General features: G+C 39.4%; 3 protein-coding genes across 6 annotated transcripts; all 3 read left to right on the top strand.

Moving 5' to 3' along the window:
- Window positions 1-1,422: 1,422 nt before the first annotated feature.
- Window positions 1,423-1,836, top strand: LOC104215133 (auxin-responsive protein SAUR68-like). Its single transcript, XM_009764881.2, has one exon. It carries the CDS (start codon window positions 1,423-1,425, stop codon window positions 1,834-1,836), a length of 414 nt encoding a protein of 137 aa, XP_009763183.2.
- On the top strand, window positions 1,836-22,850 carry LOC138882341 (uncharacterized). Of its 4 annotated transcripts, XM_070163011.1 has the most exons (4): window positions 1,836-2,495; window positions 3,010-4,080; window positions 15,743-17,179; window positions 22,152-22,850. In XM_070163011.1, exons 2-3 carry the CDS (start codon window positions 4,066-4,068, stop codon window positions 16,601-16,603), a joined length of 876 nt encoding a protein of 291 aa, XP_070019112.1. In that variant the 5' UTR covers window positions 1,836-2,495; window positions 3,010-4,065; the 3' UTR covers window positions 16,604-17,179; window positions 22,152-22,850. The 4 variants fall into 4 exon arrangements, with proteins under 4 accessions (XP_070019112.1, XP_070019114.1, XP_070019113.1 ...); XM_070163013.1 differs by having other exon boundaries at window positions 1,836-3,263; XM_070163012.1 differs by having other exon boundaries at window positions 1,836-3,313.
- LOC138881727 (uncharacterized) lies at window positions 16,681-17,877 on the top strand. The gene is made up of 3 exons (XM_070161976.1): window positions 16,681-16,797; window positions 16,935-17,043; window positions 17,171-17,877. Exons 1-3 carry the CDS (start codon window positions 16,681-16,683, stop codon window positions 17,875-17,877), a joined length of 933 nt encoding a protein of 310 aa, XP_070018077.1.
- Window positions 22,851-24,318: the final 1,468 nt, after the last annotated feature.

The following is a 24,318-nucleotide window of genomic DNA, read 5'->3' as shown; positions in this document are numbered from 1 at the left end:
AAATCAAGATAAATTACATTTAATCTCGTGCTACAATCATTCCGATGGTTTGTCCAATTCCATTATTAGATTGTGAACATAAACTTTATGACTTATAAGAACCGATTATTTAATCTTTCGTGTATAAGCTAAACTCTATACACTAAATCATCTACTATATAATCAACGGACGCACAGACAAATACATGATCTATTTTAAATAAAACTTTATTGTATTGAATAAATAAATAAATAATTATTCTATAAAGAATACTATGACAATATGCATGGTTTATAGTATATCCTAACACTAACGGTAGAAAAATCTCATACCTGATCAAACTAGATTGAAATGGAAGCTGCAGATTACAACAATTATTTGGAATCTTATAGAAAAACTCAACCGTTGGCTTTGGTCATACCGCATACTTATCCCAACTCCATTTGGATTTTAGTTTTTACAAAAATTGTTACCATTCATATCCAAATGTATAGTGGTGAATAATTTCATTCTTTAGACAGACACACTAAAACATAATATTGAAACAAGATTCTAATACATTATATACATTGGTCACTTAGGAACTTTGTATAATGAGGCAGTTCAATGTACAACCACATAGGGGAGGGGATGAGAGCTGTAAATAATTCTAGTTGCTGCAGCCAACAAAACCAGGAGTAAGATCACATAAAATATCAGGCACATTGGTCTGAACATTGTAGCGCATATTATATTTGCAAACAAAACTGAAGGAGGAACCATGACTATAGACAAAGTTTAATTCATTTAGTCAATTTTAGTGGAACAAATTTGATCAAATGAAAATGGCTGCAACACTTTGACAACAGACCCTGGAACAATAGGATTATTTTTTTGTCTAGAAGAGTAAAAAGAAAGAAATTTTTGAAAAATTGGATGTGTATTTATAATAAGTAATGTCATAAGACATCCTGAAATTTACTGGTGAAAGACTGGTAAAGCATTTGGTAAGCCCAACTAGACCAACAATACCACATGTAGCAAACATGGAACTGCCTTCCTACTGACAGACAAGCATTTGGTAATGTTGCTTATCAGGCCAAATTTGAGAGACAGAAGGCCCAAGAATTAGCTCTTCCTAACTTGTTCCAAGAATTGAATTTTGACCAATAATGTCTTCGTTCTACCAAAGAGAAGACAGGGAGAAACATACCATCTATGATTGAAACTAGCTTTATTCACACTCTAAATGACCAACAGGTACCACCACATGGTTTTGCCTTTGGTGAATAGTTTCAAAAGCTTCAGCTGCAACTCAAAGCCTATCTAAGGCCTCTAGTATAAGTAATCCTCTTTTATTAAACTTCTCATCATCCAAGACAAGCAGTATCAGTTTCCTCCAAAGTTTTCAATTTTATCTAGGTTACTGTCAAACAATGCTCAGTGCTAAGAAACTCATCAAGATGGCCAAAAAATGGCAGAAGTTTGCAGCAATGCAGAGGAAGAGGATTTCACTTCCAAGAAATGTTAATGATGCAGACAACTGCAGTACAACATCATCATCTATAGTTGAGAAAGGCCATTTTGTAGTGTACGCAGCTGATCAAAGGCGCTTTGTGATTCCATTGTCCTACCTGGAAAATGAGGTCATTAGGCAACTCTTGGAAATGTCTGAAGAAGAATTTGGGCTGCCAAGTTGTGGACCTATTATGTTGCCATGTGATTCATTTTTCTTGGATTACATCATTTTGCTAATTAAGAAAGGAGCAGCAGCTGGAGATCTTCACAAAGCATTGCTTTTCTCAATTACTTCAAGTTGTTGTTCAACTTCTTCTTTGCATCAAGAACCGGGAAACCAACAGCTACTTGTTTATTGAGTCATGATCATTATCTTTAGTAAATGATAGATCAAAACAGATTGTATAGCAAGTTAAAAGTAGGCCATTCAAAAAGTAGTTGCACTCGAATCACAAGATCTAAACAAACTTTCATATAATGAGCTTCGAGGAGATCTTATAGCATTCGAGAAAATTCGCCTTAAGAAAACAAACTAGGAAGAAAAGAAGAAAACAATCGCCTTCAAAGCTACAACTAAAAGACCAAAAAATGATATTGATGACGACCTAGAAGCTCTTAAAGAAGATATTTCCATGGTATCAAGGAACATAGATGGTCTAATGAGAAGATACATAAACAAAAGAAGAGGTAGGATGCCCTCAGGAGAACCAGGCAATATAATGAACAAGACAAGAATGACGAAAAATGTTATGAGTATGGAAGATATGGGCATGTTCAAGCTGAATGCCCAAATCTTAAAAGAAAAATTTCCAGAAGATTCAATAAAAATAAATCTTTTGGAAGTTGGAGTGATGAAGACAGTTCGGAACACGAGGAAATAGAAAATTTTTGCTTCATGACAATTCTGGAAAACGACATGAACAAACTCTATGGCTCCTGGACCGATGAAGATGCATCAGACGACGAATGCAAAGATGATAATGAAAATTGTTTTATGAAACGAGGTGAAACAAGTGAGGTAAGACCTTATAATTGTGATAGATGTAATGAATTGCAAGATATTCTTGACCTTACTCTAAAGGAGTCTCAAAAAATGATGAATGAACTAAGGAGACTCAATAGGGAAAAGAAAGACTGGGAACTCAAGCTTGAAGTATGTGAAATTAAAAAAGAAGTACTTTAAGATGAAATTCAAGAATTGCGAATGCAACTTAATGGCATGCGCAAGTCCACCAGTCACAGTTCTGTCAAGTATAATCAAGTGACTTACAAGTTAACTGGAAAAAGACTTGTTAGAACTAAGTCCACAACCACAAGTACTAACACATGTGGAAGATCAAAAAATGGATCAGCCCCTATGTGTCACTACTGTAATAAAAGTGGACATAAATACTCTTACTGTCGATTTCGTAAATCTAATATTTCAGGATGGATTTGGAAACCCAAAAATAATCCTGATCTTAGTAGAACTAACCAACAAGGACCCAAGCAAGTTTGGGTACCTAAAAGAAAGTGATAATTTTGTTTTGCAGGAACACCATAGGAACTGCCGCAAAGAAAAATGATACTTAGATAGTGCGTGTTTCAACCACATGACAGGTGACAAAAACCTATTCAAAGAAGCTACAAAGATAAATGGAGTGAGTGTCAAATTTGGCGATGACTCAAAAGGAAAGATAGTTGGCACTGGCACAATTCCATTCAATAACAATTGTGATATTACTGAAGTGTATCTAGATGGACTCAACTACAATCTCCTAAGTATAAGTCAACTATGTGATTCAAGGTACGAAGTTAAATTCAAGAAAAAAGGGTGTGCCATAGAAGATGAGACAGGTAAAATAATACTCCTAAGAAAAAGGTATGGAAATGTTTATATTCTTGATGGTTTTGAAAATATAGATAGTCACATTTGCTTAGCATCTATATCTGATGATCCATGGTTGTGGCATAAGAAACTTGGTCATGCAAGCATGCATCTTATTGAGAAACTCTCCAGGCAAGATTTAGTTACTAGTCTCCCTAAACTCAACTTTTTTAGAAATCATGTATGTGATGCATGGTAAATTGGTAAACAAAGTAGAAACTCCTTCAAAAATAAAGACATTGTGTCTACCACCAAGCCTTTACAATTGCTCTATATGAATTTGTTTGGACCCACCAAAATTGTTAGTATAGGAGGAAAACGATATGCTTTTGTTATTGTTGATGACTACTCACGTTTTACATGGGTAATTTTCTATCTCACAAAGATGAAGCTTTGAAAAACTTTAAGATCGTTTGTAAGAAAGTTGAAAGAGAAAAGGGGTATTTGATTACAACTATTCAAAGTGATCATGGAGGAGAATTCGAAAGCAGAGCATTTGAAGATTTCTGCAATAATCAAGGATATATCCACAACTTTTCATATCCAAGATCACCTCAACGGAATGGAGTAGTTGAGTGGAAAAATAGAATTCTACAAGATATGACAAGAACAATGATATTAGAATATTCCTTGACAAACCATTTTTGGGCAGAAGCAGTCAGCACAGCCTGCCACATTCTCAACGGATGTTTTATAAGACCTATTTTGAAGAAGACTCCATATGAACTATGGAAAGGTAAATGGCCCAACATAGGTTATTTTCATCCTTTTGGTAGCAAATGTTTTATCCACAACAATCCAAGAAGAGATGAAGATATTTTTTGGGTTATTCCATTAACAGTAGATCTTTCAGAGTTTATAATAAACGTACTTTATCTGTAGAAGAATCAGTACATGACATATTTGATGAAAATAATACTACGGCCAAGAAAGGAATTATTGTAGGTGATGAAGATATCAGTCAAGAAACACCATAGTAAAGAAAAACTCAAAAGTCAACTGATAGGCTAGACGGAGTCACAGAGTCGACTAATGAGCCTGTCAATAGTCTACCAGAATCATAGAAGGAGTCAACAACTCATCGAGTGCAACACGTCCTAATGAGTGGAGAAGTGAACTAGAATATCCTCAAAAGTTTATCATAGGAGATCCAAGTGAAGGAATGAAAACTATGGGAGCTCTCAAGAAAAAGGCAAATGTAGCACTCATCTCCCAGATTGAACCAAAAAAGGTTGAGAAATCTCTAAAAGACTCCAACTGGATACAAGCTGTCACTGCCCAAATCGATGGGCCGCGACGGGTGCCGGAGTCCTACTTGTCAAACACCCCTAAGAATGAATCATAAACCTGAATAACATCTGCTGAATTACGAGAATAATATACATGAAGGAAACCTGCCCAAAAAGGCATATGTACATATACGTGCAACATACGTAGGGCGAGCCGGCCAAGCTTCTATAGACAACTATGTACCTCAAAACTGGAAACTGGCAAGACCACATACTATCTAACTAGACATACTGTCTGCAGACCTCTAATAGAAACATAACTGTACAAAGACAGGACTGAGCCACGTCATACCCATATATATACAAACATATCGTACCAAAATCAAAAACAGCTCCAAATCAAGTGGAGCACGCCAACTCTTGCTGATCAAGGATCCTAAGAAGGGGGACCATCAGCTTGCCTACCTACATCTACGGGCATGAAACTCAAGCCCCATGAAATAGGGCGTCGGTACGAAAAATATACTTAGTATGTAAGGCATGAAAATCAGTACGTAAAAGACATAGATGAAACATGGAATAAAGAAATCAATCTGTAAATCTGAATATTTTTGTAAATTCTAAAATATTTATAATGTCATGCACATGCATATGAATGTCGTGTCATGCATAGGTATAGGTGTACATAATATCATCAAGCCTCTGAGGGCATCCCATCATATTGTCTCGGTTACTGTGGGCAACAACATCAACATATACTAGCTAATCAGGTGGTGAGGCGTATATAAAGCCATAACCTTTTTCCCATATAACATATACGTAAATATACACATATAAATACGTGTATATAATGTCGTCTGGTCCTGGATCAATGTACATGTATAAATGAATAAAATGCATGAAAATATGTTAAAAATCTCAATATTCTTTTCGAATAAGCTTTATCAACTACGTATTGTTTTGAGACCTATGAACAAAAGATATAATAATATGTCATATCGGGAATCAAGAACACAGAGACCCCTAATATTTCTATGAATATAGTCGTTTATGAAAACTGTGCGTTTGCTCGTTTCTTTTGTATAACTTGGACCATGCCAAAAAGAAAGAAGTGATGGTCTTAACATACCTGGAGTAGGAAGAAATCCGTATAATATTCTTGGCGAAGATTGCACCATACTCTTTTAGAACCACAAAATTTTACGTTGCTACGATTCCAACAATTCTCGTTGGAATTAAATTTGGAACCGCAAAATTTGGATGGAATTAAGCTTCTGTTCTTCAAAGTATTTTGAACGAACTAAGCTTTTGTTCTTGTAGTACTGAACTAGGAAAGATATATGTTCCTACTTTTGAATTAAGAACGTTTGGTTCTTTTTGTCCAAATGATGGAACAAGACTTGTAATTAAGTCTTATTTGGGAAATTCTAATTATCCTTAGATTGCCACCTATTTATGGAATGACTAAGAGTCATTCCCTTAATTTGTGGCCTTCTACCACATTTTTTTTGGGGGGGGGGGAGGAGGGAAATTAATCTTTATCACATATTTTAATAATTAACTAGGTAATGTCCTGTTACCCGGTAATTAATCCATTACCCGAATAATTAAGAATTATCTCAAATTACCTAAAAATACTACTCATTTTTAATATACTTTATATATTATATTATCATGGTCATATGGTACCTTGTATGGTATTAGTCCATAAATATCGGGTATTATCGCTCGACTCGTATTTTATCCCAAATCGGCAACCTTCAACGAAACCCGTTTTCTTTAATTCGTGTATCCTTTATCCTTCATGACACTTACTTATCGCTTGTTATAAATAGCATAAATACGTTAACCTCAAGATAATCTCATCCCCGAGTCTACATCGATCAACTGAAGACGAAACTTTTAACGTACGAAAACATGAGATGTAACATCTTTCCCCCCCCTTAGAAATATTCGTCCTCGAATGTTCAACTCCCCGGGATCTATATAACTTTGGCAGGGTCGCCTTTGTAACAACGGTACTACCCACTCTTCCTGTAGAAACTCAATAATTTAACGCCACATAGGACCATTATCATCAATAACGATAATTGACTCACACGACCAACGACAATAACCAACACAAGAATTTATACACGTACCTTATGGTTGTGATGTTCCAGTCGGACCCTTCTCTAGAGGAGGAAATAAGTAGGGATATCTAGACCTTATGTCTTCCTCGGCCTCCCAAGTCATTTCTTTCACATTGTTGTTTCTCCAAAGTACTTTCACGGAGGCTACCTCCTTATTCCGTAGCTTGCGGATTTGTCGGTCTAGGACGGCAACCGGAATTCCTTATATGATAAGTCCTCTGTAATATGTACATCACTCATGGGCACCACTCGGGTAGGATCGCCAATGCACTTTTGTACCATAGATACGTGAAAAATCGTATGGACAGACTCCAATTCCGAGGGCAATTCTTACTCATAAGCTACTTGGCCCACTCTCCGAATGATCCTATAAGGCCCAATATATCATGGGCTAAGTTTGACTTTCTTTCCAAACTTCATCACACCCTTCATAGGTGACACTTTGAAGAATACCCAATCATTAACCCTGAACTCTAAATCTCGTCACCGCACGTCAGAATATGACTTTTGATGACTCTGAGCTGTCAATAGTCGATCTTGGATAAGCTTTACTTTTTTATGGCTTGTTGAACCAGGTCTGGCCCGTGTAATCCAGATTCTCCAACATCAAACCACCCTATAGGCGACCTACACTTTCGTTTGTAAAGAGCTTCGTATGGAGCCATCTGAATACTAGAATGGTAGCTATTATTATATGCGAACTCAATAAGCGGTAGATGATCATCCCAGCTACCTTTTAAGTCTATTACACAAGCTCGTAACATATCCTCCAGTGTTAAATAGTACGCTCAACCTGTCCATCTGTCTGGGGATGAAATGATGTACTAAGACTTACTTGAGTCCCCAATCCTTTTTGGAAGGACCTCCAGAAGTTAGCTGTAAATTGAGCTCCTCAATTAGAGATAATAGAAACAGGGACACCATGAAGTCGTACTATCTCCTTAATATAAAGCCTTGCATAATCCTCTGTGGAATATGTAGTCCTAACGGGCAAAACATGGGCTGACTTTGAAGACTATCAACAATCACACATATCGAGTAGAACTTACACTGGGTACGAGGTAAGCCTACGATGAAATCCGTATTGATTACTTCTCATTTTCAAGTCGAAATCTCCATAGCCTGCAATAATTCACCGGGTTTTTGATGTTCAATCTTAACCTGCTGACAGTTAGGACACTGAGAAACAAACTCTACTATATCCTTTTTCATTCCGTCCCACCAATACACTTCCCTGATATCATGATACATCTTTGTCGCTCATGGATGGACAGAATAACAAGAATAGTGAGTTTTTCCCATAACCTGCCGATGCAGCCCTGTAACATTAGGGACACATAATCGTCCTTAATATCTGAGGACCAATCTTTTGTAATTTCAAATGGTGTCTCCTCCTTCTGAGGGGTGGTATCCCTATAATGAACTAACACAGGATCTTCGTATTGGTGTTCCTTTACTTTAGTTACTAAAGAGGACGTTGTCGTATCCTGAATAGTAATTCCAATATCACCTGAGTCCAGTAACCGAACTACAAGACTAGCTAGCTGATGAACCTCATGGGCTATTCCCCTCTTTTCTAGCTATAAATATGACAGACTACCCATAGATATACGCCTGAGGGCGTTAGCTACTACGTTTGCCTTCCCTGGATGGTATAAAATATCAACATCATAGTATTTAAGTAGCTCCAACCGTCTCCTTTGACGTAAATTTAATTCCTTTTGCTTGAAGATATATTGCATGCTCTTATGATCCGTATAGATATCAACATGAATTCCATACAAGTAGTGCCTCCACATCTTTTGTGCATGAATTATCGTGGCTAGCTCTAAATCGTGGGTTGGATAGTTCTTCTCGTGCTTTCTTAGTTGTCAAGAAGCACAAGCTACGACCTTACCATGTTGCATAAGCACACAACCCAATCCAATGCTTGAAGCATCACAATAGATCACATAACCATTGGTCCCTTCTGGAGCATTATAACCGGTGCTGAAGTTAATCTGTCCTTTAATGCCTGGAAACTCCGTTCGCAAGCATCGGTCCATTGAAGCTTTGCTCCCTTCTGAGTCAACTTTGTCAAAGGTGCTGAAAGGGAAGAAAATCCCTCCACAAATCTCTTGTAATAGTCTGCCAAACCGAGAAAGCTACGAACCTCCGTCGGTGTTGTGGGTCTAGGCCCAGTCTTTACTGCCTCAATCTTTTGTGTATCCACCCGGATTCCTTCACCCAAAATGATATGCCCAAGGAAAGCTACAGAGTTCAACCAAAAGTCACATTTAGAGAATTTTGCATACAACTTCCCTTCTTGTAGAACTCTGAGCACAATACGCAAGTGATCTGCATGCTCAGACTCTGAATGAGAATATACCAATATATCATCGATAAATACAATTACGAACAGATCTAAAAAGTGCCTGAACACACGGTTAATCAAATCCATGAATACTGCTGGGGTATTGGTTAATCATCCTCCTTAACCCTTACCTGATGGTACCCGGACCTCAAGTCTATCTTTGAAAAACACTTGGCACTTTGTAATTGATCAAATAAATCATCAATCCTCAGGAGCGGGTACTTATTCTTGATCTTCACCTTATTCAACTATCTATAATCAATACACATCCGTAAGGAACCATCTTTCTTCCTCAAAAATAACACAGGTGCTCCCCATGGTGATATGCTAGGTCTGATAAAGCCTTTTTCAAGCAAATCCTTTAGTTGTTCCTTCAACTCTTTCAGCTCTGTGGGGGCTATTCTATAAGGAGGAATATAAATTGGATGAGTATTTGGTAGTAGGTCAATAGCAAACTCAATTTCTCGCTCTGGCGGGAGACCCGAAAGCTCATCGGGAAAAACATCGGTAAACTCATTAACCACAGGGATGAACTGAATGGTTAGTGACTCTACTTCCACATCCTAAACCCGAACTAAGTGATAAATAAAGCCCTTTCTGATCATCTTCCTTGCCTTGAGATAGGAAATAAATCTTCCTCTCGGTGATGCCGTATTACCTTTCCACTCCAAAACAGGCTCCCCTAGATATTGAAACCGGACTATCTTTGATCTACAATAAACATTGACATGACAAGAAGCCAACCAATCCATACCCATTATAATATCAAATTCTACCATATCTAACTCAATTAAGACCGGTACGGTAGATCGATTATGAACTACTTTTATACAAACCCTATGTACTTGCTTAGCTATCACTGAGTCCCCAATAGGTGTAGACACCTCAAAAGGTTTAGCCAATTTAGATTTTATTCCAAACTTACTAGCAACAAACGGAGTAACATATGATAAGGTGGAACCTGGGTCAATCATTGCATATATATCATATAAGGAGACTGATAATATACCTGTAACAACATTAGGCGATGACTCCTGATCTTGTTGTCCTGCCAACGCATAAATGCGATTCTGAGGACTGTTCGAGCTAGATGTTCTACCTCTACCTCTACCACGACTCATTGGTGCTTATGGACCTTGCCCATAGGGGCGTACGGATAATGACGAACCAGCTATAGATCCTACTGCCTGAGCCATGCTTGCATTGCCTCTCGTCGGCAAATCCCTCATAATGTGGCCCAGATAACCACATGTATAACAAACACCTAATCACATACGGTACTTCCCGGTATGCTGCTTACCACATTGAGCACATCGTGGCAAGGGCGGCCTCATCTGACTTGATATAACAGGATTTAAGTGCAGGTAATATAAATAGGAAAAGAAACATACTAGTAATTACTTAATAAAAACCGGATTTTCAACAATTAGCACAAGTACACACTCGTCACCTCACGTACAAGGCATTTCAATTAACAGTAATACCAAATCCTAAGGGGAAGGTCCCTCACACAAGGTTAGGCAAGCCACTTACCTCGAACCGGCTCAAAAATCAACCCGAGACCACGTTCTTGCCACGAGTACTCGACCCTAAATGGCCCAAATATATTCAATTCAATTTCATAATGTAAATAACACTTCAAGTAACTTATTCTACAAAGACATTCTAAGCAAGTTGCGAAATTAGGTAAAATAACCAAAATGCCCCTCGGGCCCACGTCTCGAAATCAAGTAAAATTTACATTTCCAGAATCTTCACACTCTCACGAGTTCATTCATACCAAAAGTACCAAAATCGGACCTCAAATGGTCCTTCAAATCATCACTCAAAAGTCTCTAATTAATCAAGCCCTAACCCCCAAATTACCACTGATTTTTCTTAATTTTTTCATGCTTATAATGATAAAAATCTCTCCAATAACGAGTTTAGGGACCAAATACCTTACCCCAATGAACTCCTCTAAAAATCTCTCTTGAAAATGCTCCCCCAAGCCTTCTTCCCGTTTGAAAAGAGGTGAAAAATAGCTCAAATTCGCGAAGGCAAGAATTTATATGTTTCTGCCCAATTAATCCGCTTTTGCGGTCATGGGACCGCACCTGCACTCCCGGTTTTGCAGACCAACGGTCGCATCTGCGGCAATCACTAACCCAGCCTGTTTCCGCTCCTGCGATTCCCCATTCGCAGATGCGGTACCTCTTTTGCGGTAAATTTCCCGCATCTGCGGACCCTGCTGCTCCTACCCAATTCCGCTTCTGCGATGAAAAATATCGCTTCTACGGCTACGCACCTGCGGGACCCAACTGCAGGTGCGGGTATGATAGAATCAGCAGCTTCAGCTGCAATTCCAAACTCAAAATCCTTCCGTCAACCATCCGAAATCATCCCGAGGCCCCGAGACCTCAACTAAAGGCACCAACAAGTCCAATAGCCCTGTCCAAACTTATACCAATCCTTAAAACACCTAAAACAACATCGAAACGACAAATCAACCACGAATTCAAGCCTAAGAACTCCAAAACTCTAAAAATACGCTTTCGATCAAAAACGTCTACCAACCCTCGTCCGAATGACCTAAAAATTTGCACACACGTCACATTCAACACTACGGAGCTACTCCAACTTCCGGAATTCCATTCCGACCATCGGATCAAAATCTCACTATCGAACTGGAAACTTCAAAATTCGACCTTTTGGCATTTCAAGCCTAAATTAGCTACGGACCTCCAAAACAAAATCCGAAAAAGCCCCTAAGCCCGAAATCACCCAACGGAGCTAACGGAACCAGCGTCTTCACATTGTTCTAACTACGATCAAATTTCCAACACTTAAGGTCTCATTTAGGGACTAAGTGTCCCAAAACTCTCTGAAATTCAAAACCGAACATCCCGACAAATCAAAATAGCAGAAATAAACACGGGGAAAGTAGTTAATAGGGGGTCGGGGTGTTAATTCTTAAGACGATCGGCTGAGTCATCACATCCTCCTACACTGAAACATTTGTTTATCCTCGAACGAGCATAGAGACATACCTGAAGTAGTGAAAAGATGAGGGTAACGGCTGCGCATATCTTACTTAATCTCCCAGGTCGCCTCCTCGACCGGCTGACCCCGCCATTGAACTTTTACTGATGCAATGTTCTTTGACCTCAGCTTTCTAACCTACCTGTCCAATATTGCCACTAGCTCCTCAACACAGGATAGATCCTTGTCCAATTGCACTGAACTAAAATCTAACACGTGCGACGGATCACCGTGATACCTCTGGAGCATCGAAATATGAAATATCGGATGAACTTCTGCCAAGCTGGGAGGTAAGGCAAGCTCATAAGCAACCTCCCCAACATGCTGTAATATCTCAAAAGGACCAATAAACCTCGGACTCAACTTTCCTTGCTTCCCGAATCTCATAACGCCCTTCATAGGCGAAACCCGAAGTAGAACCCGCTCTCCAACCATATAGGAAACATCACAAACCTTTTGATCCGCATAACTCTTCTGTAGGTACTGGGTTGTACGGAGTCTATCCTGAATCACCTTGACCTTCTCCAAAGTATCCTGAACCAAGTTTGTGCCCAACAATCTAGCCTCACCCGGCTCAAACCAACCCACCGGGTATCTACACCGCATATTATATACAGCCTTATACTGTTCCATCTGAATGTTGGACTGATAGTTGTTGTTGTAAGCAAACTCCTCCAATGGAAAGAACTGATCCCAAGACCCTCCAAACTCAATCACACATGCACGGAGCATGTCCTCAAGAATCTGAATAGTGCGCTTGGACTTTCCGTCTGTCTGAGGGTGAAATGTTGTACTCAACTCCACCTGAGTACCCAACTCATGCTGAACGGCCCTCCAAAACCGTGATGTGAACTGAGTACCTATATCTGAAATGATGGAAATTGGAATACCATGAAGACGAACAATCTCCCGGATATAAATCTCCGCTAGATGCTCCGAAGAATAGGTAGTACACACAGTAATGAAGTGCGCGGACTTGGTCAGCCGATCCACGATCACCCAAATAGCATCGAACTTTCTCAAAGTCCGTGGGAGCCCAACTACAAAGTCCATGGTGATCCGCTCCCACTTCCACTCTGGAATCTCTATTTGTTGAAGCAACCCACCCAGTCTCTGGTGCTCATACTTCACATGCTGACAGTTGAGGCACCGAGCTACAAATCCAACTATATCCTTCTTCATCCACCTCCACCAATAGTGTTGCCTCAAATTCTGATACATTTTGGTGGCACCCGGATGAATGGAATACCGCGAACTGTGGGCCTCCTCCAAAATCAACTCCCGAAGCCCATCAATATTGAGTACACAAATCCAACCCTGCATCCTCAATACACGTCATTACCAATAGTCACATCTCTAGCATCACCATGCTGGACCTTGTCCTTGAGGACAAGCAAATGAGGGTCATCATAATGACGCTCCCTAATATGATCAAATAAGGAATATCGAGAAACCACGTAAGCTAGAACCCGACTGGGCTCCGAAAGATCCAATCTCACAAACTTGCTGGCTAAGGCCTAAACGTCCATCGCCATAGGCCTCTTCGATGCTGGTAAATAAGCCAAACTCCCAAAACTCTCTGCCCGGTGACTCAAGGCATCGGCTACCACATTGGCCTTGACCGGGTGATATAAAATAGTGATATCATAGTCCTTCAGCAACTCTAACAACCTCTTTTGGTGCAAATTTAGATTCTTTTACTTGAACAGCTATTGCAAGCTCCGATGATCCGTATAAATCTCACTAGGCATACCGTACAAATAATGATGCCAGATCTTTAGGGCGTGAACAATGGCAGCTAACTCTAGGTCGTGGACCGGATAATTCTTCTCATGAACCTTCAACTATCTGAACGTGTAGGCAATCACCCTACCATCCTGCATCAAAAACGCTATAAGGCCAATCCTCGAGGCATCACAATAAACAGTGTAAGACCCCGAACATGTAGGTAATATCAAAATCGGGGTTGTAGTCAAAGCTGTCTTGAGCTTCTGAAAGCTTGCCTCACACTCTTATGTCCACTAGGACGGAGCACCCTTCTAGGTCAGTCTGGTCATAAGGGCTGCAATCGATGAAAACCCCTCAATAAAGAGACGGTAATAACTCGCCAAGCCAAGAAAACTGCGGATCTCTGTAGCTGAGGATGGTCAGGGCCAACTCTACACGGCCTCTACATTCTTCGGATCCACTTGAATACCCTCACTCGACATAACGTGGCCTAAGAATGCCATGGAATCCAACCAAAACTCACATTTCAAGAACTTAGCATATAACTTCTTTTCTCTCAAGGTTTGGAGCACTGTCCACAGGTGTTGCTCATGATCTTCCCGACTCCGAGAATACACCAGAATATCATCAATAAAGACAATGACGAACGAGTCAAGATATGGCTGGAACACACTGTGCATCAAAATTAGTGATGGATTTAGCATAAATGAGGCAATTAATATGAGATCGATATTATGTAATTATAGATTTATTGGAGGAATTTGTACGAGTTGCTTGAGGTGAATCAGTTGGTATTTCGGCATGAATACTGTGAGTAGTAATCTTACCGCAATTTGTGTTTTCATAACTTGCATGATTTACACATGATTTTTGATATGAATATGTTACCGATTATTTTGAGTTGCATGTGGGACAAGTCTTTTACTCGATATGATACCGAAATAGTTATTTGAGATGATTACCGTGGTTTTAAATATTTTCGTTGTCACTAGATCTGTTTTATCGTTACTTGAATTTACTATTATCGAAATGAAATTATATGATTTGATAAGAACCGAAATGCCCTATATTGTTTTAAAATATTTTCTACGAGTATATATGGATTATAGAGACAAGTATAAATGGGAGTAGTCATTGAAGAATCCCGTAGCTAACGTCGGATTCGTTAGACCTGGTGCACCTTGTAATTACAATTTACCGTTATAGTCCTCGCTAGTGGGAAGGTAGAACTAGCATACCGTTACCGATTTCCCTTGAGTAAGGACTACCGTTATATTTGACTTCTTGCAAAGAAGTCCACAATTATACCGATTACATGATTCGTTCATTGAAACCTCCTAAAAATGTGAATACTGATATTATACAGTGGTTATCGGGCTTATTACTGAATTGTTAATTATATTTTACTCCAAGAAAACCGTGATGAGACTAAAAATTATTGATTGTTTCTAAAAGGGCATTTTTTTGTTTCAGTACTTATTACTGAAAATTATTTTTCTTAGTATTTTAGTGGTTAGTTGGTGGTTTAGTTATGGTGGAGACTTGTATTGGTTAATTGACAAGTTGTCGATAGTTTAGTATGATATTAGGATGTTTGGTTGTTGATTTGAGACAGGAAATTTTTTGGGATGGTCCAAAAACAGGGAAAACTCTGTCCGATTTTCTGTAAAATTACCAATGAGGCTTACTTGGGAGCATCTGCTCCTAAGCGCCGGTCACAATCCTAAATTGGGTCGTGACAAAGTTGGTATTAGAGCTTAGGCTTTAAGTCCCGAGGCATGGAGCAATGCTTAGTTGAGTCTTGTTCATGGGTATATAGGCACCCATACTTATGATCTTGAGGCTACTGAACATCTAGGAATGTTTTCCCTTCTTTCATTCTTTGATCGTGCGTTGAGATAACTTGAGATTGACTTTGGAATATTTCTTTTGCAGATGGATAGGACACGCACACCTTCATCTGTTGGACGTCGTGCTGGTCGTGGTGCTACTCGGGGTGGCGGTCAAGTTGGGGTTCATCAAGCTAGAATACAGAATGCTCCTCAACCTCAAGTTGGGAACATGGGTCAAACCCAAGCTGTTGTGCCAGATCAAGTGCAAGAGAAGGGAGTTCAGAACACTCCATCACCAGTGCCAACTGTTGTACCTACTGTTGCCTTACCTGCAGATATAATGGCAAGGTTATTGAATATGTTAGAGGCATTGGTGCCTACTCAGGGCAGAAGTTCAGCTCCTCAGGCTACTTTACAGACACAAGAACCTACACAGACTCAATCTTTCGGGAATAAGGAAGTATCTCTACACGAGTTCCTAAAACTGAAATCACCAAAATTCATAGGTTACGATAATTCAGCAGATCCTCAAAGTTTCTTGGATAGGACACTTAAGGCATTACGTGCTCTTGGATGTTCTAGTGAGAGAGCTGTGAAGCTCGCAGCATATAAACTAGAGGATATGGCCAACACATGGTATGAAACTGTATTGCTAGGAAAGCCAGCAAGAGCACCACCACTGACATGGGACGAGTTCACTAAGTTGTTCAAGAATTATTTTCTTCCAGACAGTCTGATGCAACAATATGCTAGAGACGTTAAGAGATTGGTTCAAACTCCAGATATGGATGTGTCAACATATAACACTAAGTTTTGTAAGCTGGCTATATATGCTCCTCACTTAGTGCCTACCGAAGAAGCTCGAATTCAGAGGTTTGTTGATGGATTGGTTGGTCATCTATACACTGCAATAGCCCCACAGATGAAGACTTTATCCTACTCTGATTATAGTCGACCTTGCTAGAAAGATTGAAAACAAGGGACGTGAAGAGTGTGCAGCTAGTGAATTATGTAAGAAGGCCAAGACAAGAGGGGCTTTCAATGGCGATTTTAGTGAAAATAGAAGAGCAGGAAATCAGGGACAACAACAACAACAGGGTTCTCAAACAAGGACACACATGTCTTCACAGTCCACATACAGACCACATTATAGACAAGGTAATAGGGCACCATCATCTTCTGGACATCGTAATTCTAGGTAGATATATGCCACTACTCCAGTCTGCCAGACCTGTGGTAGATCACATTTGGTCCAATGTCGTGTTCTGATGGGAGAGTGCTTTCCGTGTGGCCAGTTGGGACATCACTTGAGGGATTGCCCTCAGCCTCCGAGAAATTTCAACCAGGCTTCTATTCAGTCAGCTGCACCGACTCAGACTACTCGTAATACTTCAGGTGCTACAGGTACATGAAACAAAGGTCGAGGTGATGCAGACCGTGCTACTGTGAATCAAGGTCAAGGGAATGCTGGTAGAGGTCAGGCGAGAGTTTTTTGCATTTACTAGATAGGATGCTCAGGCATCGAATGCAGTGGTTACAGGTATTCTTTCTGTCTGTTCATTTGATGCACTTGCGTTGATTGATTCGGGATTTACTCACTCTTATGTGTCCTCGTACTTTGTTGTGAGGTTTAGTAGACAGCCTGAGCTATTGAATGATCCTTTTCTAGTTGTTTCTCCTGTTGGAGAGTTTCTATTAGCTGAATACGTGTATTGTGCTTGTCAGATTCGGGTTGAGGGTAGAGATACTCTAGATGACCTTATTGTACTTAATATGATTGACTTTGACATGCTGGTGGGAATGGATTGGTTATCTTCTTGCTATGCTATAGTCAATTGTCATGCAAAGATAGTAAGGTTTGAGATACCAAATGAACGCAGTTTTATTCTAAGAGGGAGTCAGGTTCCAGAGACTTGCAAAATTGTATCTTTTATAAAGGCTCAACGACTTCTAAAGAAAGGTTGTTTGGGTCTCTTAGCTATTGTAAATGACACAAGAAAGGAAACAGTTAGTATAGAAAATGTACCAGTAGTGAGAGAATTTTCTGATGTATTTCCTGAGGATTTACCAGGATTGCCTCCAGTACGAGAAATAGACTTTGGTATTGATTTGATACCTGACACACAACCCATATTGATACCCCCATATCGAATGGCACCAGCAGAGTTGAGGGAGCTAAAGCAAAAGTTACAAGATTTGTTAGATAAGGGTTTTATTAGACCTAGTGTATCACCATAGGGTGCACCAGTACTGTTCGTAAAGAAGAAAGACGGATCCCTGAGAATGTGCATTGACTACAAGCAGTTAAACAAGATAAAAATACGCAATAAATATCTTTTGCCCCGTATAGATGACATGTTTGATCAGTTACAAGGAGCTGTCCACTTTTCAAAGATTGACCTCTGTTCTGGTTATCATCAACTTAGAATCAAAGACGAAGATATTTCTAAGATTGCTTTCAGAACTCGATACGGGCACTATGAGTTTCTTGTGATGCCTTTCAGACTGACTAATGCTCCAGCGGCATTCATGAATTTAATGAATAGGGTGTTCAAGTCGTTTCTGGATAGATTTGTAATAGTATTTATTTATGATATCCTAATATATTCTTGTAGCCAAGGAGAACACGAGGATCATCTCAAGACTGTATTGCAGGCTTTGCGAGAACATCGGCTTTATGCTAAGTTCTCGAAGTGTGAATTTTGGCTAGACTTGGTAGCATTTTTGGGGAATGTTGTATCCAAAGATGGAATTATGGTAGATCCTAAGAAGATTGAAGTTGTGTAGAAATGGCCCAAACCTACTTCTCCTACAGAGATTCACAGCTTTTTAGGCTTAGCAGGCTATTATAGGCATTTTGTGCAGGATTTCTCCAGAATAGCAGCGCCGCTGACCAAGCTAACACAGAAAAATGCAAAGTTTCAGTGGATGGAGGAATGTGAGCAGAGATTTCAAAAACTCAAAACATGTTTGACAATTGCACCAATATTAGTCTTAGCATCAGGTTCTGGAGGATTTACAGTATTCTGTGACGCCTCGAGGGTGGGATTAGGATGTGTTCTCATGAAAAATAGTTGTGTTATAGCTTATGCTTCGAGATAATTGAAAAAGCACGAGAAACACTATCCTACACATGATTTGGAGATAGATGTAGTGGTATTTGCTCTAAAATTTGGAGACATTATTTATACGGCGAAACTTGTGAGATTTATACTTACCATAAAAGTCTGAAGTATATCTTTCAGCAGAGAGATCTAAATCTTTGGCAGCATCATAGAACTACTCAAAGACTATGATTGTTCTATTTTGTATCATCCTGGAAAAGCCAATGTGGTGGCTGATGTATTGAGTCGAAAATTTATGGGGAGTTTGGCACATATAGCCCCTGCAAAGAGACTTTTGGCCAAAGATATTCAGAGACTAGAAGATACAGGTATCAGATTTAGTGTCAGAAATTCAGAGGCATTGTTAGCTTGTGCTCAGGCTAAGTCTTCATTAGTTAAGCGCATTAAGGCTACCCAATATAAGGATGAACAATTATGTAAATACATAGATGAGGTCTTAACTGGTAAAAGCAAGGATATGATTGTTGAAAGTGATGGTATTCTTCGAATGGGTGACAGGCTATGTGTAGCAGACGTAGATAGGTTGAGACATGCTATTCTTGAAGAAGCCCACAACTCTAAATACACTATACATCCTGGATCCACAAAAATGTACCATGACCTGAAGCAATTTTATTGGTGGGAAGGTATGAAGAAAGATGTTGCTAACTTTGTTTCTAGTTGTTTGACTTGTCAGCAGGCCAAGGCTGAGCATCAGCTACCCGCAGGACTACTACAACAAATTGAGATTCCATAGTGGAAATGGGAAAGAATTACTATGGATTTTGTCACCGGGCTACCACGAACCCTTAGAGGTTATGACTCGGTATGGGTGATTGTAGATCGACTGACAAAATTAGCACACTTTTTGCCGGTGAAGACTATATATGGTGGAGTTAGGTATGCACAGATATTTATGAACGAAATTGTCCGGCTTCACGGAGTTCCAATATCCATCATCTCTGATAGAGGATCACAATTTACCTTAGGCTTTTGGAAATCTTTTCAAAAAGTATTGGGTACACGAGTAGATCTTAGTACTGCATTTCATCCACAGACAGACGGGCAGTCTGAACGTACTATACAGATTTTGGAGGATATGTTGAGAGCTTGCATTCTTGAGTTTGGAGGTAGTTGGGATGCTTATCTACCTTTAGCTGAATTTGCTTACAACAATAGCTTCCAGTCTAGTATTCAAATGGCATCGTACAAAGCATTGTATGGTATAAGATGTCGTTCTCCTTTCGGATGGTTTGAAGCTGGTGAGACTAATTTATTGGGACCCGACCTAGTACAAGAAGCTATAAACAAGGTCCAGTTGATCAGACAGAGATTGCTTACAGCTCAAAGTAGACAAAAGTCTTATGCTGATAAGAGAAGAAGAGATTTAGTGTTCACAATTGGGGACAAAGTGTTCCTACGAGTCTCCCCTATGAAAGGTGTGATGCGGTTTGGGAAAAGAGGCAAGTTGAGCCCCAGGTTTATAGGACCATATGAGATACTAGGCCGAGTGGGAGTTGTGGCTTTTCGTTTGGCACTTCCTGTTGAGTTGTCCTTTATTCAGCCAGTGTTTCACGTCTCAATGCTAAGAAAATGTATATCAGACTCATCTCAAGTGATTGAAGCACTGACTATACCACTCGATGAGAGGTTGTCTTACGAGGAGGAGCCAATGGCTATTATTAATAGACAAATAAGAAAACTACGATCAAAATAAATCGTGTTCGTGAGAGTCTTATGGAGAAATCATATAGTTGAAGAAGCTACTTGGGAAATAGAAGATACTATGCGAGTCAAGTACCCCCATTTGTTTCAGTCTACAGGTACGTACTTGAGTTAAATTCGGGGACCGAATTTCATAAGGTGAGGAGGATGTAATACCCTATATTTTTGTAAATAAGGGTGTATTGGTCATAATAATAATAATAATAATAATAATAATAATAATAATAATAATAACTATAAGAAAGTAACTTAAAAAAACAATGAAACAAAATGAAACAAAACAAAAAAAAGGGAAAAGAAAGAAACAAAAAAGGGACCGAAGCCCATTAGAAAAATAACCTGCCAAGGTTGGCAAGGGTTAGCAAACAAAAGAAGCCAAGGCTTCTATAGGAAAACGGAAAACAAAACGAAACCACAGAAGAAGAAAAAGAAAAGAGAAGAAGAAGAAAGCTTTGGGCAAAGGCTTAAGAAGAATTGGGAGTGAAAATTGAAAGTATTAAAGTTCTCCTTCGACTCAAGAGGTTAACCTTCTTCTTCTCATCTGTTGAATTATTTCACTGAATCTATGCAATTTCATGTAGTATAAAAGAATTCAATATCACCTTTCTCTTATATATACAATTACTATGGAGATAATAAGGCTATAAAGGTTTGGTTTAAGCACTGATAGGTCTAGTTTTAGAGGGATAAATTATACTAAATAGTTTGAAATTGATAGAATTATGGACTAGTTCTATGATTAAATATAAATTCACAAACTAATACTCAAACATGAACCCCGATGATTGAGTATTCTAAATTAGTGATGGATTTAGCATAAATGAGGCAATTAATATGAGATCTATATTATGTAATTATAGATTGATTGGAGGAATTTGTACGAGTTGCTTGATGTGAAGCAGTTGGTATTTCGACACAAGTACTGTGAGTAGTAATCTTACCACAATTTGTGTTTTCATAACTTGCATGATTTACACATGATTTTTAATATGAATATGTTATCGATTATTTTGAGCTGCATGTGGGACAAGTCTTTTACTCGATATAATACTGAAATAGTTATTTGAGATGATTACCGTGGTTTTAAATATTTTCGTTGTCACTAGATCTATTTTACCGTTACTTGAATTTACTATTATCGAAATGAAATTATATGATTTGATAAGAACCGAAATGCCCTATATTTTCTACGAGTATATATGGATTACAGAGACAAGTATAAATGGGAGTAGTCATTGAAGGATACCGTAGCTAACGGCGGGTTCGTTAGACTTGGTGCACCTTATAATTACAAATTACCGTTATAGCCCTCTCTAGTAGGAAGGTAGAACTAGCATATCGTTACTGATTTCCCTTGAGTAGGGACTACCGTTATATTTGACTCCTTGCAAAGAAGTCCACAGTTATACCGATTACATGAGCCGTTCATTGAAACCTCCTAAAAATGTGAATACTGATATTATACAGTGGTTATCGAGCTTATTACTGAATTGTTGATTATATTTTACTACAAGAAAAGTGTGATGAGACTGAAAATTATTGATTGTTTCTGAAAGGGAATTTTTGTGTATTTTCTCTTTGAGATACTAGCATGTTTCTGACTTGTCCCCAAATAAAAACGGTTGTGGTTAATTGTTATTACTCACTGAGCTAGCGACTCATTCCCGCTAATTTTTTTTACAGAGACAGAAGTTGACACAGGCGAGGATTTCGTTAATTAGAGCGCACAGGTCGATATTTCTCGGTGAGCGTCTCACTTGTTCGCGTGGGCAGAGATTTCATTTATTGTTATGGTCTTTTCATTGAATTCATAGAGTCGCTCCATAGTCATTATTTTAGTGTCATGAGTATTCTTTTGTTATTGTAGTCTTATGTTGAGTATCGTTCTCATTTATCAAAGTTGTAGATAAATTAGTATTTGTAGTGGTTAGTTGGTGGTTTAGTTATGGTGGAGACTTGTATTGGTTAATTGACAAGTTGTCGATAGTTTGGTATGATATTAGGATGTTTGGTTGTTGATTTGAGACAGGAAAATTTTTGGGATGGTCCAAAAACAGGGGAAACTCTGTCCGATTTTCTGTAAAATTACCGATGAGGCTTACTTGGGAGCACTTGCTCCTAAGCGCCGGTCACAATCCTAAATTGGGTCGTGACAAACTCCAAACTCAAAATCCTTCCGTCAACCATCTGAAATCATCTCGAGGCCCTCGGGACCTCAACCAAAGGCACCAACAAGTCAATACCCATGTCCAAACTTATACTAATCCTTAAAACACCTAATACAACATCGAAACGACGAATCAACCACGAATTCAAGCGTAAGAACTCCAAAACTCTAAAAATACGCTTTCGATCAAAAAGTCTACCAACCCTCATCCGAATGACCTGAAATTTTGTGCACACGTCACATTCAACACTACGGAGCTACTCCAACTTCCGGAATTCCATTCCGACCCTCGGATCAAAATCTCACTATTTCAAGCCTAAATTAGCTACGGATCTCCAAAATAAAATTTGAACATGCCCCTAAGCCCTAGATTTCCCAACGGAGCTAATGGAACCATCGGAATTCTATTTTGAGGTCGTCTTCACACTATTCCAACTATAGTCAAATTTCCAACACTTAAGCTCTGATTTAGGGACTAAGCGTCCCAAAACTCTCCGAAACTCAAAACCGAACATCCCGGCAAATCAAAATAGCATAAATAAACACAGAAAAAGTAGTTAATAGGGGATCAGGGCATTAATTCTTAAGACGACCGGTCGGGTCATCACACTTGACTCACCCCTATACTGAGAATCTGAGGCCTTGAAATTCTGACCAGACCCTGAATATGTGAAATGATCAAATCTCTTACCACCAAAATGAGGGGATACGCTAGTCGATGGCTGCGCTGGATATATCGGGTATTGTTGTCTCTGACCACCTTGAAACTCACTAAAAGGACCTGAACACCTTGCTCTCTTATTCTGGGCCCTATCATGCTCACGATCGGCCCTCTGTTTCTTCCTACGCTCCTCTACATCCTGAGTGTATGCCTAAATACAAGAAATATCCATGTTTGGCTAAAGTGAGACCGACATACAATCGTTAACCAAGTAAGTTGTTAATTCCATAACGAACCGATGAACCCGATCCTCTATCTTAGATACAATAGTGAGATCATACCTAGCCAACGAATCAAACTGAAGACTGTACTTCTGAACACTCATGTTACCTTGTCGAAGGGTCAAGAACCTATCAACTCTAGCCCATCTAAGCTTTGGTGGCAGATAATGACGAAGAAAAGCTTCTATAAACTCCTGCATTACTGCTGGAGGGGCATCCTTACCTCTGGACAATTCCGAAGACTCGTACCACTTAACTGCAACATCTCGGAGTCTATAGGAAGCTAGCTCAACTAACTCAGTCGTAGTGGCCTTCATTAACCTTAACGTCCTTTGCACTCTATCAATAAATACCTGAGGGTCCTTGTTTGGATATGCTCCAGTGAATACTGGAGTGTCTAAATTAATGAAGTCACGAACTCTCGCACTGACGAACCTATCTGCATGACCAATACCTACCTCCTGACGATGAGCCTATGCGGCTACTAATTGGGTTAATAGCTGAATAGCATCTCTCATCTCCTAACTCGGTGTATCTGGCTGAGGTGCTGAATGTACAGGGGCGGGCACTAGAGCTAGTGCCCCTCGGAGTTCTTCTGGAAAGGGCGGGGTATGTGAAGTCTGAGATAGAATCTCATTATGAGACTCTCCCTGAGCTTTGGTAACTCGTGGCACTCGACTAGTAGTTTTGCCAGCCAAGGACTTTCCCTTCTAGGCAGCTGTAGTCTTCGGAGGCATTGTT

Source organism: Nicotiana sylvestris, chromosome 11 (genome assembly GCF_000393655.2).
Source record: "Nicotiana sylvestris chromosome 11, ASM39365v2, whole genome shotgun sequence".
Lineage (NCBI taxonomy): Eukaryota > Viridiplantae > Streptophyta > Magnoliopsida > Solanales > Solanaceae > Nicotiana > Nicotiana sylvestris.
Note: the sequence above shows the minus strand (reverse complement) of the source record. Positions and strands in the feature narration are given on the sequence as shown.

Bases quoted from the DNA above. Each gene is read 5' to 3' on its own strand.
- LOC104215133 (XM_009764881.2), top strand. From the start codon at position 1,423: ATGGCCAAAAAATGGCAGAAGTTTGCAGCAATGCAGAGGAAGAGGATT.
- LOC138881727 (XM_070161976.1), top strand. From the start codon at position 16,681: ATGGCGATTTTAGTGAAAATAGAAGAGCAGGAAATCAGGGACAACAAC. The intron at 16,798-16,934 runs GTAATAGGGCAC...CCGTGTGGCCAG, and splicing joins CAGACCACATTATAGACAAG to TTGGGACATCACTTGAGGGA. The intron at 17,044-17,170 runs GTACATGAAACA...CATCGAATGCAG, and splicing joins TAATACTTCAGGTGCTACAG to TGGTTACAGGTATTCTTTCT.